We start from the raw sequence: 19773 nt of genomic DNA on the forward strand, positions 1-19773 counted from the left end.
GGGGACTTCTGCTTTCGTTTCTGCATGTAAGGAGCTTGGAAAGCACCATCTCATTCTAACAAGCACACTGAACACACTAAAAAATCAACAAGTCTTCTTGGATTCATAAAAGAGGGGAGGACACAGGGCACACTGTTACTCCCAAAACTGGACAGAGGCAAATGCAAAGAGTCATGCCTTACTAGAACAAAAACCAGTAGGAACCACCTCAGTAACCAACGTTGTGGCAGGAAAATCTGAACTGTAATCAATGAGTTGCTGGAGGCTCAGCGTGGACAACTCTTGAGAGTTAAAGACTCCAGAGGAACCCAGTCAAAAGCAAGGACCCACAATGCTTTCAAGAACGGGACCAGGTTACCCCAGCAAATATCACAGAAAAACTCCCTCATCCTTCCAGCAAGTGGTGAGAACTGGAACCACTGTGGAACACACTTAGCAGTCCATTCTTGGCTCCTCTCTTCTGGAGCACAGGCTCCAGGGCGTGTGGGCTTCAGCAGTGTGGCTCACAGGCTGAGCTGCTCCACACAGCATGTGGAATGTTCTCAGACCAGGGACTGAACCCGAGTCCCATGCTTTGGCAGGAGAATTCTTATCCACTGCCCCACCAGGGAGGTCCCTAAGTACTCTATTCTTAACAAGGCTTACCCTCAGGAGAAACGAGAACCTAGCCTGCTTGGGCATAACCAGCAGCTAACAGGGCTGAGCAGGGAAACAGCCACACCCAGCACATTCCAGCTATCCTGTGCCACCTAAAGAGAGGAGAGAAAAAATGAGAAACACTTGAGAAAGTCACAATCCAGAGGCACAGGCTCACTAGAAGACTGACACCTAATCATAGGATATATAACGCTCCCCTCCTCCTATACTTGACGCCCACATTTACAGCAGGTCCTTTCACCTGATACACCATGTCCGGTTAACAAGTAAAAATTACAAGGTCTACAAAAGGCAAAAAACACAATTTGAAGTCACAAAGCAAACATCACCATCAGAAATGGCACAGATGTTGGAATTACCAGACTAGGAACTTAAAACAACTATGAGTAATATGGGCTTCCCCGGTGGCTCAGAAGGCTGTAATGGATAAAGCAGACAGCATGCATGAACAGCTGGACAACATGAACAGAGATGTAGAAATACTAAGAAAGAACCAAAAAGAAACGCAAGAGACAAAAATCACTTACAACAGAAATGAAGACTGCCTTTGACGGGTTTATTCGTAGACTTCACAATGACTTTGGAGTAGGCGAATACTTTCTTAGGAAATGGAAAACATGAACAATAAGAGAAACACTGATAATTTGGACTTCATCAAAATTAAACATGTCTTTTCAAAATGACACCATTTAAAAGATGAAAAGACAAGCTACAGATTGGGAGAAAACAGACGTAAGGTAAGCATCTGACAAACAACTGGTGTTCAAAATAAACTGTTGCTTAGTCGCTCAGTCATGCTGGATTCTTTTGCGACCCCATGGACTGCAGCCCACCAGGTTCCTCTGTTCACGGGATTTCCCAGGCAAGAATACTGGAGCGGGTTGCCATTTCCTTCTGCAATACACTGCTGGAGGAAATGTAAAAAAACCACTTCACTTAGCAATTTCTTATGAAATTAAACATACACTTGATCATATGACTCATACACCTAAGCATGTACCAGAAAAATAAAAACAAACGTCCCACAGTTCAGTTCAGTTCAGTGGCTCAGTCGTGTCTGACTCTTTGCGACCCCATGAATCGCAGCATGCCAGGCCTCCCTGTCCATCACCAACTACCGGAGTTCACTCAGACTCGCGTCCATCGAGTCAGTGATGCCATCCAGCCATCTCATCTTCGGTCGTCCCCTTCCCCTCCTGCCCCCAATCCCTCCCAGCATCAGAGTCTTTTCCAATGAGTCAACTCTTCGCATGACGTGGCCAAAGTACTGGAGCTTCAGCTTTAGCATCATTCCTTCCAAAGAAATCCCAGGGTTGATCTCCTTCAGAATGGACTGGCTGGATCTCCTTGCAGTCCAAGGGACTCTCAAGAGTCTTCTCCAACACCACACTTCAAAAGCATCAATTCTTCGGCGCTCAGCCTTCTTCACAGTCCAACTCTCACATCCATACACGACCACTGGAAAAACCATAGCCTTGACTAGACGGACCTTAGTCGGCAAAGTAATGTCTCTGCTTTTGAATATGCTATCTAGGTTGCTCATAACTTTTCTTCCAAGGAGTAAGCATCTTTTAATTTCATATCTACAGTCACCATCTGCAGTGATTTTGGAGCCCAAAAAAACAAAGTCTGACACTGTTTCCACTGTTTCCCCATCTGTCATGATCTTCATTTTCTGAATGTTGAGCTTTAAGCCAACTTTTTCACTCTCCTCTTTCACTTTCATCAAGAGGCTTTTTAGCTCCTCTTCACTTTCTGCCATAAGGGTGGTGTCATCTGCATATCTGAGGTTATTGATATTTCCCCCGGCAATCTTGATTCCAGCTCGTGTTTCTTCCAGTCCAGCGTTTCTCATGATGAACTCTGCATATAAGTTAAATAAGCAGGGTGACAATATAGAGCCTTGACGTACTCCTTTTCCTATTTGGAACCAGTCTGTTGTTCCATGTCCAGTTCTAACTGCTGCTTCCTGACCTGCATACAGATTTCTCAAGAGGCCGATCAGGTGGTCTGGTATTCCCATCTCTCTCAGAATTTTCCACAGTTTATTGTGATCCACACAGTCAAAGGCTTTGGCATAGTCAATAAAGCAGAAATAGATGTTTTTCTGGAACTCTCTTGCTTTTTCCATGATCTAGTGGATGTTGGCAATTTGATCTCTGGTTCCTCTGCCTTTTCTAAAACCAGCTTGAACATCTGGAAGTTCACAGTTCACGTATTGCTGAAGCCTGGCTTGGAGAATTTTGAGCATTACTTTACTAGCGTGTGAGATGAGTGCAATTGTGTGGTAGTTTGAGCAGGCTTACTTATAAGAGCCCAAAATAAGAAGAAAAAAATGTCCATCAACAGGTTAATGGATAAACAAGTTATAGTTTAAACTTATAATGGAATATTCCTCAGCAATAAAAAGGAGTGAATTACTGATGTATACAGTAACCGTTGTTTAATCTCAATATTCTGAGCCAAAAATCCAGACACAAAAAGCATACATGCCAGAACTGCAGAACACAAAATTCTCACTTTTGTAGATGAAGAAGGGCCTCCCAGGTGGCCCAGCGGTAAAGAATCCACTGCCAGCGTAGGAGATACAAGAGATGGGGGTTCAATCTTGGGGCTGGGAAGATCCCCTGGAGAAGGAAAAGGCAACCCACTCCAGTATTTCTGCCTGGAAAATCCCATGGATAGCGGAGCCTGGAGAGCTACAGTCCACAGAGTCCCAAAGAGTCGGACATGGCTGAGCAGCTGAGCACACACAGAGCACACAAAACTGAGGCACCATGGCAGCGCAGCTCTTGCCCGGGGAGGAGGGCGGATCCAGGAGGGCTGACTGCAGCAGTGTGCAAGGAGCTGTGTCTGCGTCCGCACTGAGGCTATGGCTCCCCAGACGCGCATACCTGTCACAGCTCACCCGACTGTACATTTTGAACGAACGCGTTTTACCATGTGCAAAGTGCACCCCGATAAAGTCAGCTTTTTACAGGGCGAAATTCCATTCTACCACCTCTAATGGGAGAGGATCTGCTTTTCTTGAAAGCCCCAAATCCACCCCTAGGGAGACCACACCAGTCTTGTGGTGGCAGGTGTATGGTCCTGAATATAGCGCCCACCTACCAGCAAGGACTGACTTGCGGCTCTACGACCCAGCAGCAAATAAAGTTTACCAATTTTCCAAAACTGGTCTTCATGACAAAAATAAACTAGGCCAATACCCTCTCACTATAAAAACGTCACACAATCCTAAGTGTTATTTATAGACACATATTCCCTATTTGACCCAGAGTCTGAAATCTCACAAGTATTCTCCTCTAAGTGAATAAAAAATGGCAGAGCATTAAAAAAAAAAAATCCCTCTGATCCTCAGATTCAGTGTCCCTCATCCTGGAGCTTTTAAAATAGCAACAGAGGCAACGACTGGTTTGCCAAGTCAGACTTTAGCGAAGTACTGAGTCTATATCTCATTCTTCTGGCTGCCCAGTCACAGCCCCCTTCTAATATCAGAGAAAGCCTCCACACAAGGCTGGGGAAAGGCAGAACCTGCTTCTTCTTATATGAAAGCTCAAAATACCTGATAATCAGGCGAATACCTGCAGCCAGATTACTTGAGTTCAATCCCGAGCTCTTCCACAGATTATGTAAACTTCCTAAAAGTCCCAAAGTTCCTAAACTTCTCTTTCCTCATCAGTAAAATGATATTAGCACCTACCTCAGTTGTTGTAAGAATAAAACGAAATATAAAGTATTCAGAAAAGTGTCTGGCTAAGCTCTACGTAAGTCACATTACTGTTTGTTCCCAGGCTCTGGGGAACTGCCATGCGACCTAGGCTCTGTGAAGGCACGTGCCCCAGGCCTGCGATCAGAAACGAGTGACAAGAGGAGTGATGAGAACTCACTGAGGGGCGGCAGTAACTGCGGCGAGACCAAGCTGCCGCTACAGGGGGCAGCGCCAGTTACCACAGCCAGTACCCAGAGCCCTGGCAGTGCCAGCTGCCCAGCCCCAGCAGCACAGTGCCCATGCTGAACCGGGATCTGGGGCATACTCCCCGATAGGGAACCTGGATTCTGGCTTCCAGCTTCCTTGTAAGTTACCTCAGATCCTCTTAGTAAATGTCTTTTCTATGTAAGTGACCTGGAAGTGGTTTCATCTGCTTGCAACATAAGACACTGAAAGCTGAACTACAGCAAGTGGATAAATGGGAAGAAGTCTTACAATATCTTTGTAAGTACTTCTGAGTATCAATGATAACTATGAAACGCTCTAGAAACCTTTCAGAATGCTAGTAAATGAATTACCTATGAAACCTGTTTGATAGCTGCATGGTTCCCTAATTTGCCAGTAAGAACTAAATGCTGACCTTTCTTAACTGCCTTCTATCAATATATGCCAGGTGCCATGCTAACAAGCTTATTGCCGTAAGTATTTCCTTTAACGTTTACAACTGCCCTGTGAGGAGTTAATGTTAGTAGTTCAGTCATGACCCACTCTTTGTGACCCCGTGGACTGCAGTCCTCTAGGCCTCTGTCCATGGGGTTCTACAGGCAAGAACACTGGAGTCAGTAGCCGTTTCCTTCTCTGGGAGGTGTTCCTGACCCAGGAATTGAACCCAGGTCTCCTGCATTGCAGGCGGATTCTTTACCATCCGAGCCACAAGGGAAGCCCGTGAGGGAGATAAAATTTTCCCAATTTAACAGATAAGAAAACTGAGGACTAGGTCGGTTAAAGGATTAAAATAACTTAAATCATGTACCCACTTGCAAATAGAGCCCTACAATGAAAACAATGAGTACTGACTACGTGTCAGGCACTGTTGTATATGTTTTCCACATATTAACTGATTTAATTCTAATTGCTCAATGTGCACTGTCTCCTTCAAAACCCACAAAACTCTCAAACTTAGGTACCATTATTACATCTGTTTTACAGGTAAGAAGACAGATTAAGAAATCTCTCAATGACATGCAGCTACCAAGTGATGAAACGGGATTCAATCTGGCACACTGGCTTCAAGAGGCCTTATTTTTAACCTCAACATTACACAGTCTCTCAAAGGCGAGTGAAACACATGGGTCATGCCAGCCAATATACTTGCTTTCAGACATTTATGAGTCAAACGCACTGTTTCCTTGATGCTGACCACTTGTACTGCTGTTTTCTCTATTTCCGTATCATCCTACACAGTTAGAGCAGCATTTGTCTTAATCTGACCCTTCACTTTCAACAATTCAAGACTGAAGCATCAGCTTCCAATTATATCATTAGTGCTGCCTTTTGCTAAAACCAGAACCCCAGAGACAGCTGCATCTAGGACTTCCTACTCCTAGTTGTGGGAGGCTGCATAATTAAACCAGGATGTCTGGGAATCAGGAGCTTCAAGACACGGACTAAGCCTGTTATTGCAAATAGCATCAGCTGCCAGAAAATATGGATGTTACCTGATAACTTCATAGTTATTAACTGGGGTCAATTTTAGTACCCAACTCTCCCTCCTCCCCACTCTAAAGACATTTCTGTATGTTATAGCTGAGGATGGCATGCTACTGGCATCTTGAAGGGGCAGAAATGTTGCTAGAGGTCCTACAATGAACAGGATAATGTCCCACAATAAAAAACCTTATAGCAAAATATGTCATATTGTTAAGGCTGAAAAACCCTGTAAATAGCCTGATGCTACATCAGTTCAGTTTAGTCGCTCAGTCGTGTCCGACTCTGCGACCCCATGAATCGCAGCACGCCAGGCCTCCCTGTCCATCACCAAATACCAGAGTTCAGTCAGACTCACGTCCATCGAGTCACTGATGCCATCCAGCATCTCATCCTCTGTCGTCCCCTTCTCCTCCTGCCCCTAATCCCTCCCAGACTCATACTGCTTCTTATAATAGCAGAACTTATTGGTCTAATACATACTCACTTTATCAAATTACCTATGACATCTTTCAGAGAAGTAGAACAAATAATCCTAAAATTATATTGAACCAGAATTTCCAGAGCAATCCTAAGGAAAAAAACAAAGCTGGAGGCATAACCTTTCCAGACTTCAGACAATACCACAAAGTCACAATAATCAAAACAGTGTGGTATTGGAGGAAAAAAAAAACCCAAATATATGGATCAATGGAACAGAACAAAGAGCCCAGAAACAAACCCATACACCTACAGTCAATTAATCTTTAACAAAGGAGGCAAAAATACACAATGGGAAAAAGACAGTCTCTTCAGCAAATGGTACTGGGAAAGCTGGACGGCCTCATGTAAATCAATGAAGTTAAAACACACCCTCACACCATATACAAAAATAAACTCAAAATGGCTTAAAGCAGTGGTCCCCAACCTTTTTGGAACCAGGGACTAATTTCACGGAAGACAATTTCTCCATCGCCCAGGCGTGAGAGGGATGGTTTGGGGATGATTCAAGCACATTACATTTATTGGGCACTTTATTTCTAACCTAAGGACACTGATCTGACAAGAGATACTGGTCTTCGGTCTGGAAGCTGGGACCCCTGGCTTAAAGACTTAAAATATAAAACATGACACCATGAAACTCCTAGAAGAAAACACAGGAAAAACATTTTCTGCCATAAATTGTACAGACGATTTTTTAGGTCAGTCTCCCAAGGCAAAAGAAACCAAAGCAAAAAGAAACAAATGGGACCTAATCAAAAGAAGCTTTCACACAGCAAAAGAAACTATAAACAGAAAGAAAAGACAACCTATGAACTGGGAGAAAATATTGGCAAATGATGTGACTGATAAGGGCTTAATCTCCAAACTATACAAACAGCTCATACAACTCAATAACCAAGCAAACAAACAACCCAATCAAAAAATGGGGAGACACTTAAGTAGACATATTTCCAAAGAAGACACACAGATGGCTAACAGGCACATGAGAAGATGCTAAACACTGCTAATTACTAGAGAAATGCAAATCAAAACTATACCTCACACCAGTCAGAATGGCCATCACCAAAAAGTGTACAAACAAGTGCTGGAGAGGGTATAAAGAAGAGAGAAGCCTCCTACACTGCTGGTGGGGCTGTACGCTGGTGCAGCCACTATGGAAGACAGTCTGAGTGTGTGCATGCTAAGTTGCTTCAGTCGTGTCTGACTCTGCGACCCTATGGATTGTAACCTGTCAGGCTCCTCTGTCCATGGGATTCTGCAGGCAAGAATACTGGAGTGGATTGCCATGCCCTCCTCCAGGGGATATTCCTAACCCAAGGATCAAACCTGTGTCTCTTACGTCTCCTGCACTGGCAGGCAGGTTCTTTATCACTAGCACCAGATTACTTCAAAAACTAGAAACAGAATTGCCATATGATCCAGCAACCCCACTCCTGGGCACATATCTGGAGAAAACTATAATTCAAACAGATACATGCATCCCAAATGTTCACGGCAGCACTACTTACAATAGCCAAGACGTGGAAGCAGCCTAAACGCCCATCAACAGATGAGTGGGTAAAGACGACGTGTGTGTGTGTGTGTGTGTGTGTGTGTACACACAAGGGGATACTATTCAGCCAGAAAAAAGATTGAAATAATGCCATTTGCAGCAACATGGATGGACCTAGAGGTTGTCATACTGAGTGAAGTAAATCAGAGGAAAAAAAAGTACTATAAGATATCACTTATATGTAGAATCTAAAATACGACACAAATGAATATATTTACAAAAAAATAAACACATTCAGACACAGAAAACAAACTTATGGTTCTTGAAGGGGAAAGGGGCTGGGAGAGGGATAAATCAGGAGTTTGTAATTAGCAGATACAAACTACTATGTATAAAATAAATAACAAAGTCCTCCTGTATCAGACAGGGAACTGTATTTAGTATCATGTAATGAAGGCAACCCACTCCAGTATTCTCGCCTGGACAATCCCAGGGACGGAGGAGCCTGGCAGGCTACAGTCCATGGGATCACAAGAGTCAGATACAACTTAGCGACTAAACCACTACCACCAATGAGCCATTTTGGAAAAAAATATGAAAAAGAATCTGTGTGTGTGTGTGTGTGTATACATATAACTGAATCACTTTGCTGCACACCAGAAACTAACACAGCACTGTGAATCAACTACACTTTAACAAAATACAGCTTCAATGTCATAAATGTAATGCATTCCATAGCATACGACTAACCACACCGGGGGAGAATAACTCCCCCCATGGCCTTCTTTGGTGAAGCCCTCAAGACTACTCATCACTCCAGCGAATCTTCTCAACACTACACTAGATATCCCGCTGCTGCTGCTAAGTCACTTCAGTCGTGTCTGACTCTGTGTGACCCCACAGACGGCAGCCCACCAGGCTCCCCCGTCCCTGGGATTCTCCAGGCAAGAACACTGGGGTGGGTTGCCATCTTCTTCCCCAATGCATGAAAGTGAAAAGTGAAAGTGAAGTCGCTGGGTGGTGTGTAACTGTGCGACCCCATGGACTGTGGCCCACCAGGCTCCTCCATCCATGGGATTTTCCAGGCAAGAGTACTAGAGCCGGTTGCCATTGCCTTCTCCAATGTTATAATATGGCTCAAAAAACTGCTGATGGGGCTCTCCCAGTGCTTGGTTAAGGGTCTGCCTGCCAATGCAGGAGCCCTGGCTTCTGTCCCTGATCTGGGAAGATCCCACATGCCGTGAAACAACTACGCCTGTGCACCCCAACTCCTGAGGCCAAGTTCCAGAGCCCGCGAGCCACAATCACCGAGCCCACCGGCCTCAACTATCGATGCCCGTGCTCCGCAATGAAAGAAGGCACCGCAGCGAGGAGTTCGTGCGCTACAGCTAGAGCAGCCCCCACTCCCCATGGCCAGAGAAGGCCCTCACAGCAGCCAAGATCCAGCACAGGCAGAAATCAGTACAACAAAGAAACAAAAAACAAAAAGCTGCCGGCAGTCTGACCCCTACCCACTTGCGATCGCCGCTCAGATGCCATTCTCCCGCGACGGCCTCCGTCCCGGCCCACGGAGCGCCTGCCTGCTCACTGCCTCTGCACCCCTGTGGTTGGTGCAGTAACTCCTCCTCCTATAAATCCAACCCCCAGTCCATAGTCTTTTCTGTAGCCTGTGAAGACCAAAACCAAAAGAAAAAGCTCCAGTAATTTCTTCTCACTGTTCATGTTTTCTACTCCTGAAAATACGCCTTGAGACTAACACTATAAAAGGCTTTACATTTTGACAGTCAGCATTTATGACTGCTGATGAGGAGGTGAGTTTTTTCCCTCTGATAGGCAGGGCTGTGTGCGGTGATATGCTTCGGGGTGTCTGTGGGCAGCCTGCCTGCTGACGACTGGGCTTATGTCCTTGTCTTGCTTGTTGTTCGGGTGAGGCATCCAGCGCTGGGTGCTGCGGGCAGTTGGGTGGTGCTGCGTCTTGGATTCAGGTGGAGGTCTTCGTGGGAGTGCTCACTGATTAATAGTCCCTGGGGTCAGGAGTTCTCGGGGGGTCTAGTGTCCTGGATTCATTACTCCCACTCCAGCAACTCAGGCCCAACTTCTGGTCAGGGAACCAAGATTCCACAAGCCGTTTGTTATGGCAATAAAGGGGATTAAAACAAACAAGCCAACAAACACACACACACACAAGCGCCCCAGAAACAACAAAAAACCTCCAAAAATACCACACCCACAACCAAGAAACAAAAAATGAAATGCAGACAAACGTTAAAAGCAAAATCAAATAAAAAACAAAAACAAAGGAACACACACACACACACGAACGAAACCAAAACGGCCCAAAGAAAACGAAGGACGAGAGAGTGACTGGTGAGCAAAGAAAACCAGAAATGGTACCCACCAATCAGAAACAAAACAAGACCAAAGTAGAGTGCCAGGAGGAACAAAGCAAAGCAAACAAAATAACCAAACGAACACGATGAAAAAAAAACAGGAAAGCAAAAACTATAGAAAAGGGCTCCCAGGCTGCTCAGCAGTCAAGAATCTGCCTGACAAGCAGGACATGTGGGTTTGATCCCTATGTCGGGAAGTTCCTGGGAGAAGGAAATGGCACCCCACTACAGTATTCTTGCCTAGGAAGTCCCATGGACAGAGGAGCTTCGGGGAGCTACAGTTCAAAGAGTTGAGAAGAGTTGGACACAGCTTAGCAACTAAATCAGCAACAATTTATGATGATGGAAGCACTTCACAGAAAATCAAAGATGCAACAATAACAAAAATTCACCCAAAGACTAGAAGTCTACCTTGATAGTGCAACAGAAGGCATACTGGAAGCAAGTTTCTTGATGTCATCAATGCATTACATTAAAAACAGTAAAACCTAATTTCTAAAATGCTTATTAGGAACAAGATAGAAACTTTCCAGAAAGGATAGAAAAGAACTTGTCTTAGCCTTAGTTAGACTTCTGGAACAATACAAGACATTACTTCTTCTAAAACACCTATATTTAACATTGCTGTTTAATCTAATTTGCCACTGAGCAGGTAAAAATAAAGTACAATAATAAGCTTCAAGTTTTCCAACTGTTTCTTTTATCTACCATTTTTAAATGTTATTTGAAAATTCATTATAAAAGCACTGTGAAATATCTCTAATGATCAGTAGGTATTTTGTTCTGCTATTAAGTAGTTATATTTTCTTCTAATTTAAAAGATTAACTTCTTAATCTCAGTCAAACCTAAACAAAACAGCAATGAATAAAGCAAGCAGTGTGGAAAATAAGAAAAAGAAGTCACAAATATTCAACTCTAATTGCTCTAGTTATACCTTCAGACAATGAAGGTCGAAGTGCTTAGTGAACTAATTATGCATGTCAACAGAGACCATATTCTGTTCTAAAATCAAAAAGCACAAATGCCTTCTGTGTCAGATGAAATTACATTCTTTTTTTTTTGCCTACAAAAAGAGAAAGCAATTCTATTAAAATCATAATTCAAACAGTCTTTGAAATTTCCATCTGAATCAGTAAAAATATGACCTTTAAAACATGGTTAGTGTATTTATGGCAAAGTTAATTTAACATGGATCAAGAGCATTAGGTGAATAAGCCCATCCATGATATCTCAAGAGAACTAATCAACTTATCAGGAGACACAGATTTAAGGACTGGCTCTGCCCCTTTTTATAACTGTACAGAAGTCACTTGTCCTTCCCTAGGTCTCAATTTCCTCTTTTATAAAACAAGATTCTTAACTTCACCTATACCTCATATAGCTATTAAAAGAATCAAATGTGAAATAGCTCAGGAAATTAAAAAGATTATATAAAGATGCTGTAATTCTAGCACACTGATTTTAGCTAAGGACCAACAGGACAAATACTGGAGTTCCAGCACAGTTACTCCTAACTTTGTCAGGAAATGGCAACCCACTCCAGTGTTCTTGCCTGGAGAATCCCAGGGATGGGGGAGCCTGGTGGGCTGCCGTCTATGGGGTCGCACAGAGTCAGACACGACTGAAGCGACTTAGCAGCAGCAGTACCCTAACTACATTTCTCTAAAACAGACCAGTATCAAGACAGAGTTGAAATAAGGTTACAAATGTTACTGTCTTGGCCAAGCTCTTTCTGTCTGTCTTTATTCCATCTTGTCATTGTCAATCTCGTGGTTTTTAAAAGGGAGATGATCCTACCTAAGAATGGGTAAAGCAAATGTGGTCAAGTCGAAACAATGATAATCCGGATGATGAGTCTACGGGAGTTCATTTACTACTCCACTTTTATTTCATATGTTGCACATTTTTCTTCACAAATGTTTTAATCTACTACTATCAACACCTATTTGTCTTACATTTTCCAACCACTTGCTACCTGAATCCTGCATTTCAGATCTCCCAAGTTTCTAATCATCTGTCAGCCATTCTCATTTCTGAGCCAAGCAAATCTTAGCAGCTAGCTACTGCATTTCCTTCCACTCTTTTCTCACTGACCCTCAGTTCCAGCCAGAGTCCTCACCACTATTCTTCAAACGTACCAATCTTATATTTGCTCTTGCTGTTTCCTCTTTCTGGAAGGTTTACTCCCATATCTTCACATGTCCCTCCCTCAACTCACTGAGGTATTTGCTCACCTAGAAAGGGCCTTTCCTGACCAACTCATGCAAATTAGCACTCATCACTCTTTAGCCTCTTATCCTGCTTTATAGCAGTAAAGATTATAATTTCAGTTCAGTCCAGTTGCTCAGTCATGTCCAACTCTTTGCGACCCTGTGGACTGCAGCACGCCACCGTTGCTCAGTCATGTCCAACTCTTTGCGACCCTGTGGACTGCAGCACGCCAGGATTCCCTGTCCTTCACCAACTCGTGGAGCTTGCTCGAACTCATGCCCATTGAGTCAGTGATGTCATCCAACCATCTCATCCTCTGTCATCCCTTTCTACTTCTGCCTTCAGTCTTTCCCAGCATCAGGGTCTTTTCAAATGAGTCACTTCTTCGCATCAGGTGGCCAAAGTTTCAGCTTCAGTATCAGTCCCTCCAATGAATATTCAGGACTGATCTCCTTTAGGATGGACTGGTTGGATATCCTTGTAGTCCAAGGGACTCTCAAGAGTCTTCTCCAACACCACAGTTCAAAAGTATCAATTCTTCAGCGCTTAGCTTTCTTTATGGTCCAACTTTCACATCCATACATGACTACTAGAAAAAACACAGCTTTAACTAGATGGACCTTTGTTGTCTATAATTTATGTATATGTTATATATTTTTTTAACATGTCTGTCTTCCTCCCCAATATATTTACAACATAAAAGCCTGCTCCACCTGACACAATCTTTCCATGACCTGAACTATCTTAACACCAATTACGCTTCTTCAGACACCCTATTAAATCAAACTTACTCATGCTTCCCCATACACACGACTGTTTCCTTTCTCTATGACTCTGCCCAGGTAGTGACCATCACCAGTCACACGCTCAAATGCTACCCCACACTGTAAGACAGTTTAAAGACCACCTTCACGGATATTCCTGGCTGACACTTCCTGAACTGCTATAATTCTTCATGTGAGCCACTCCAAAAGCATTATTATTCTAAACTCTATTTTACTTATTTTAAAATTTCCCCTAATAACATGCAGCTTGTATGCAGGATCTGAACAAATTCACTTTTAGACCTCTGAGTTACTTATGTAAAGAAGGAATGAAAATATTTGTATACCTGTTTTTTGGGTATTAGAATTAAGTACATGCATTACTGTTACTATATCAAAGGGCAGACAGAAAAGTAATGCAAAAACCCTAAAACACACTAATAAATACCCAATGCAACTACTCTGCTTTCCCTTTTTGTTGTTGTTGGCAAAAATACACCTGTTTTCCCAACTTCCTTGCTTCTGTCTTTATATAATTTTTCCCTATTAATTTTCTTAAATTTATTCATTTTTCTTTATGCTCAAATCACAGCTCTTTCCTCATTATCGATGTTAAGACTTCCAGGTCTCTGCCGCCACAGTTTGCTTTCCACAGTTTGTTGTGACCCACACAGTACTGTCATATAGAACCTACATGAACCTTAAGTCTCTTCTTTGCAGGGTTGATGTTTTTGGCTCAGTTAAAAATGTTGAGAGTTTTTGCTGTCTTGTTTTGCTTTTAAAGAAATGAAAACTATAATTCAGGTCATCATATTCTAAGAAACTAGTATCCATATATCATTCACTAGTAGAGTGAGAATTCATTCATTCATCAAACTGACCATCAGTTTATGTGCCAAGCTCTGCTATGATTATCCTGAATTACTGGAAAGTTTGATGTATAGAACATTTAAGAGTTAATGGCCAAAATACAAATAGAGTTATAGTACATAAAAGAAGAATTCGTATAAGCAAATTTGAGCCCTAAAATGTTTTCACCAAGGATACTAAAAAAAAGAATATTTAAGTTAGTAGAATTCTAATAAATGAGCAATTTCAAAGTCACAAAATATTCCTAAATCCAACTTTGGTTAACTGTAATAAACTCATACAAACCTTTTAAATTGGGGTATAAATTCAGATTATATTCACACACCTGGTTTTTCTTTTTCTTCTTTCAAGTACAGTATCCCTGGGTATGGCTAAAAATACAGAGAATGCCTGATATGAATTTACACACAAATTCTGAACAATTACTTAGCAGTGGATTCCTTCAGATCACTGCCATCCAGGTTTAACTCTCTACTGAGCAGGAAATTTCTAGTTTAGTATCTATCCGGGTGACATCCAAGTAGCTGAAACTTACAGTGGTAAACCACAAAAAGAGTGATTTTATTTACAATTATAAGCCCCATCATTGGCTGGGCTGCCAATCCTCCCTATAGTTCACAGGTGTCAAACTTCTGATCATCTCTCAACAGTACAAATTCAGAGATCTGATCGTAAAAAATAAAAAACACGAGTTAAGACAAATATGGTATATATGATTCCCTAGGTTCTCAGAACTAAATATAGCTACAACACTTCTTTGACAAATGGTAAACAGTCAAACTATTTTAAATCACAAAGAATTCTGAATCCCTCACAGACAATATATATTCTGCCAACCAGAGCTCATCTTTGACTTTCGAGTGAAAAGTAAATTATCCAGCTCTAAATCCTACATTGAAGCTTGTCATACAGACTCAATGTCTTGGGACGACGACGAAACATCCTGCCTAGCACTGCCACCTACACAGACAGCAAGCTGACTTTTTAACACTGCCACTGGAGGCACAAGAACCCATGTTATGCTCCAGACCTGCCCCTTACCCAAAGTCAGCTACTACCTCTCTAAAGGCTAAAATGTGTTCAACAAATAAATGAGGGAAATAACGGCTGTCCTTCTTACCTAATTGGGTTATATCAAATCAGTCTGAGGGACAAGGTAGAAAAATATGAAAGTGCTACTCTGTAAATCTTTAACTACTATAAATTTGAGAGCTGTTACTAGGATTAGATGTTCAAAGAAATATCTGATTACTTGAATTCAATGTAAGATTAATTTCTTAATATTTCTGTATTCTAATGAGCTAGAACAGTGGTTTTGAGGTGATACAGAATCACCTATAGAATTTAAAACAACAACAAGAAAAACATACACACAGCCCAGTATCTAGCACCACACACTCAGATTTAGTGAGTCTGAGGTAAAGTCCAGAACTCAGTATTTTTTTTAAACATTACACTTAGATTCTGATGTATAATTAACTAGAGACAATACAGGATCAGATGAGCACAAATGTGAACCAATTACTACTATTACTTCAACAGAAACTTCGCTGCATATTTAAATTTAAAACTATATTTGACTCGACTTTTATTTCATTTTTATGGGACAGGTATACTGTAGAATTTCATATGCCCAAAGGCAAATGAAAACTGACTTACAATTATGAAGAAATGGCTCTCTTTCCTCCCACACCTTTCCTGTGTCTATGTGTGCAGAAGAGTTTATTTAGAACGGCACATGGTTAGACAAACTAACTCAATTTGGACAGTCTAAACTTGACTGATATAGGCTGACTTTAAAAAAACAATATAAATATCAGCCAATCACCTCAGAACTAGACTTGACTTCTTCTGTGGCTGGTTTAGATGTACCAAGAGTTGAAGTATCATTGCTGCAGTCAGACATACCTAAAAGTAAAATGTGTTAAGCACACATTAAATAATTTAGTTAAGAGAGCTGTATCACTTCACTGATATTCTTACAAATATTCCACAACATAAATTATTGATTTACAGTCAGAATTTGTTTTGCAAAACTATCTACAATCATATGAGTACCTATGGATTGTAACAGGTGATTCTAAAAACAAACATAAATTTAGGAAAAGTTTCTATGCAAAATGCAAAAATACATACTTTCATGACTAAAAAATAATTTCATTTAATCCTTTTGGATATGAAACAAGTCAAAAGATCAAAGTGTCCACTTGATTTGACAGATGAAAATACTGATATCCAAAGATGTGAAGATATCAAAAGATGAAGCCAAAATATTATTTACTTATGGCCTACATAAAATCAAAGTTTCAGATTAGAACTTAGACATGTTCCAGTTCCCTGGCTAGTGCTCTTTAATACTGTAACAAATGTAACTGCTCATTGTCAAAATCAAACACTAAAATCAGATTTCATTCAAAACAACTTTAAGAGGCTATTTCTGTTTCTAACTTGTTCAACAACATTAGAGAATGCCAACTACAAATAAAGAATTAAAATTCAGCAGTGGCCACAGGACTAGAAAAAAAATCACTTTTAATTCCAATCTCAAAGAAAGGCAATGCCAAAGAATGTTCAAACTACAATATGATCACACTCATTTCATATGCTAGCAAGATTATGCTCAAAATCCTTCAAGCCAGACTTCAGCAGTACGTGATCCGAGAACTTCCAGATGTACAAGGTGGATTTAGGAAAGGCAGAGGAACCAGAGATCAATTGCCAACATCCGTTAGTGAGGGAAAGCAAGAGAAATCCGGAAAAAACATCTACTTCTGCTTCACTGACTACGCTAAAGCCTTTGACTGTATGGATCACAACAAACTGGAAAATTCTTAAAGAGATGGGAATACCAGACCACCTCACCTGTCTCCTGAGAAACCTGTCTGCAGGTCAAGAAGTAACAGTTAGAACTGGACATGGAACAATGGACTAGTTAAAAATTGGGAAAGGAGTACAACAAGGCTATATATGGTCACCCTGCTTATTAACTTATATGCAGAGTACATCCTGTGAAATACTGGGCTGGATGAAGCACAAGCTGGAATCAAGATTGCCGGGAGAAATATCAACAACCTCAGATATGGAGAGGACCCCACTAATGGCAGAAAGTAAGTTCAGTTCAGTCGCTCAGTCGTGTCTGACTCTTTGCGACCCAATGAATCACCACACGCCAGGCCTCCCTGTCCATCACCATCTCCAGGAGTTCACTCAGACTCATGTCCATCGAGTTGGTGATGCCATCCAGTCATCTCATCCTCTGTCGTCCCCTTCTCCTCCTGCCCCTAATCCCTCCCAGCATCAGAGTCTTTTCCAATGAGTCAACTCTTCGCATGAGGTGGCCAAAGTACTGGAGCTTCAGCTTTAGCATCATTCCTGCCAAAGAAATCCCAGGGTTGATCTCCTTCAGAATGGACTGGTTGGATCTCCTTGCAGTCCAAGGGACTCTCAAGAGTCTTCTCCAACACCGCAGTTCAAAAGCATCAATTCTTCAGCGCTCAGCCTTCTTCACAGTCCAACTCTCACATCCATACATGACCACAGGAAAAACTATAGCCTTGACTAGACGGACCTTAGTCAGCAAAGTAATGTCTCTGCTTTTGAATATGCTATCTAGGTTGCTCATAACTTTTCTTCCAAGGAGTAAGCATCTTTTAATTTCATGGCTGCAGTCACCATCTGCAGTGATTTTAGAGCCCCCCAAAATAAAGTCTGACACTGTTTCCCCATCTATTTGCCATGAAGTGATGGGACCCAATGCCATGATCTTCGTTTTCTGAATGTTGAGCTTTAAGCCAACTTTTTCACTCTCCTCTTTCACTTTCATCAAGAGGCTTTTTAGCTCCTCTTCACTTTCTGCCATAAGTCTATGCCCCAACCAGTAACGCTGAAGAAACTGAAGTTGAACGGTTTTATGAAGACCTACAAGACCTTTTAGAACTAACACCCAAAAAAGATGTCCTTTTCATTATAGGGGACTGGAATGCAAAAGTAGGAAGTCAAGAAACACCTGGGGTAACAGGCAAATCTGGCCTTGGAATACAGAATGAAGCAGGACAAAGACTAATAGAGTTTTGCCAAGAAAATGCACCCTCTTCCAACAACACAAGAGAAGACTCTACACATGGACATCACCAGATGGTCAACACCGAAATCAGATTGATTATATTCTTTGCAGCCAAAGATGGAGAAGCTCTACACAGTCAGCAAAAACAAGACCAGGAGTTGACTGTGGCTCAGATCATGAACTCCTTATTACCAAATTCAGACTCAAACTGAAGAAAGCAGGGAAAACCACTAGACCATTCAGGTATGACTTAAATCAAATCCCTTATGATTATACAGTGGAAGTGAGAAACAGATTTAAGGGCCTAGATCTGATAGATGGACAGCCTGATGAACTATGGAATGAGGTTTGTGACACTGTACAGGAGACAGGGATCAAGACCATCCCCATGGAAAAGAAATGCAAAAAAGCAAAATGGCTGTCTGGGGAGGCCTTACAAATAGCTGTGAAAAGAAGAGAGGCAAAAAGCAAAGTAGAAAAGGAAAGATATAAGTATCTGAATGCAGAGTTCCAAAGAATAGCAAGAAGAGATAAGAAAGCCTTCTTCAGCGATCAATGCAAAGAAATAGAGGAAAACAACAGAATGGGAAAGACTAGAGATCTCTTCAAGAAAATTAGAGATACCAAGGGAACATTTCATGCAAAGATGGACTCGATAAAGGACAGAAATGGTATGGACCTAACAGAAGCAGAAGATATTAAGAAGAGGTGGCAAGAATACACAGAAGAACTATACAAAAAAGATCTTCACGACCCAGATAATCATGATGATGTGATCACTAATCTAGAACCAGACATCTTGGAATGTGAAGTCAAGTGGGCAGAAAGTAAAGAGGAACTAAAAAACCTCTTGATGAAGGTGAAAGAGGAGAGTGAAAAAGCTAGCTTAAAACTCAACTAAAGATCATGGCATCCGGTCCCATCACTTCATGGCAAACAGATGGGGAAACAATGGAAACAGTGATAGACTTTATTTTCTTGGGCTCCAAAATCACTGCAGATGGTAACTGTAGTCATGAAATTAAAAAATGCTTGCTCCTTGGAAGAAAAGCCATGACAAAGTTAGATAGCATATTAAAAAGCAGAGACACCACTTTGCTGACAAAAGTCTGCATAGTCAAGGCTATGGTTTTTCCAGTAATCATGTATGAATATAAGAGCTGGACCATAAAGAAGGCTGAGCACCAAAGAATTAATGATTTCAAACCGTAGTGCTGGAGAAGACTCTTGAGAGTCCCCTGGACAGCAAGGAGATCAAACCAGTCGATCCTAAAGGAAATCAACTTTGAATGTTCATTGGAAGGACTCTGGCCACCTGACGTGAAGGGCTGACTCACTGGCAAAGACCCTGATGCTGGGAAAGATGGAGGGCAGGAGGAGAAGGGGGCGACAGAGGACAAGATGGATGGACGACATCACTGAC

At 41.8% G+C, this 19773-nt stretch overlaps 1 protein-coding gene across 18 annotated transcripts in view; it reads right to left on the minus strand.

Moving 5' to 3' along the window:
• The window catches only part of ARFIP1 (ARF interacting protein 1), a 140038-nt gene that overhangs the window by 103192 nt on the left and 17073 nt on the right, over nucleotides 1–19773 (minus strand). For 4 of the 18 annotated variants that reach the window (XM_069556672.1, XM_069556673.1, XM_069556685.1 and 1 more), the window contains one exon: nucleotides 646–749. The exons of 13 other annotated variants lie outside the window; for them this stretch is intronic. In XM_069556672.1, coding sequence (XP_069412773.1) covers nucleotides 646–681 — 36 coding nt within the window. In that variant the 5' untranslated portion in view covers nucleotides 682–749. Of the gene's footprint in view, nucleotides 1–645; nucleotides 750–1184; nucleotides 1258–19773 lie in introns of all 18 variants that reach the window. One more of the 18 variants, XM_069556674.1, reaches the window with a different exon arrangement.

Source organism: Ovis canadensis, chromosome 17 (assembly GCF_042477335.2).
Source record: "Ovis canadensis isolate MfBH-ARS-UI-01 breed Bighorn chromosome 17, ARS-UI_OviCan_v2, whole genome shotgun sequence".
Classification (NCBI taxonomy): domain Eukaryota; kingdom Metazoa; phylum Chordata; class Mammalia; order Artiodactyla; family Bovidae; genus Ovis; species Ovis canadensis.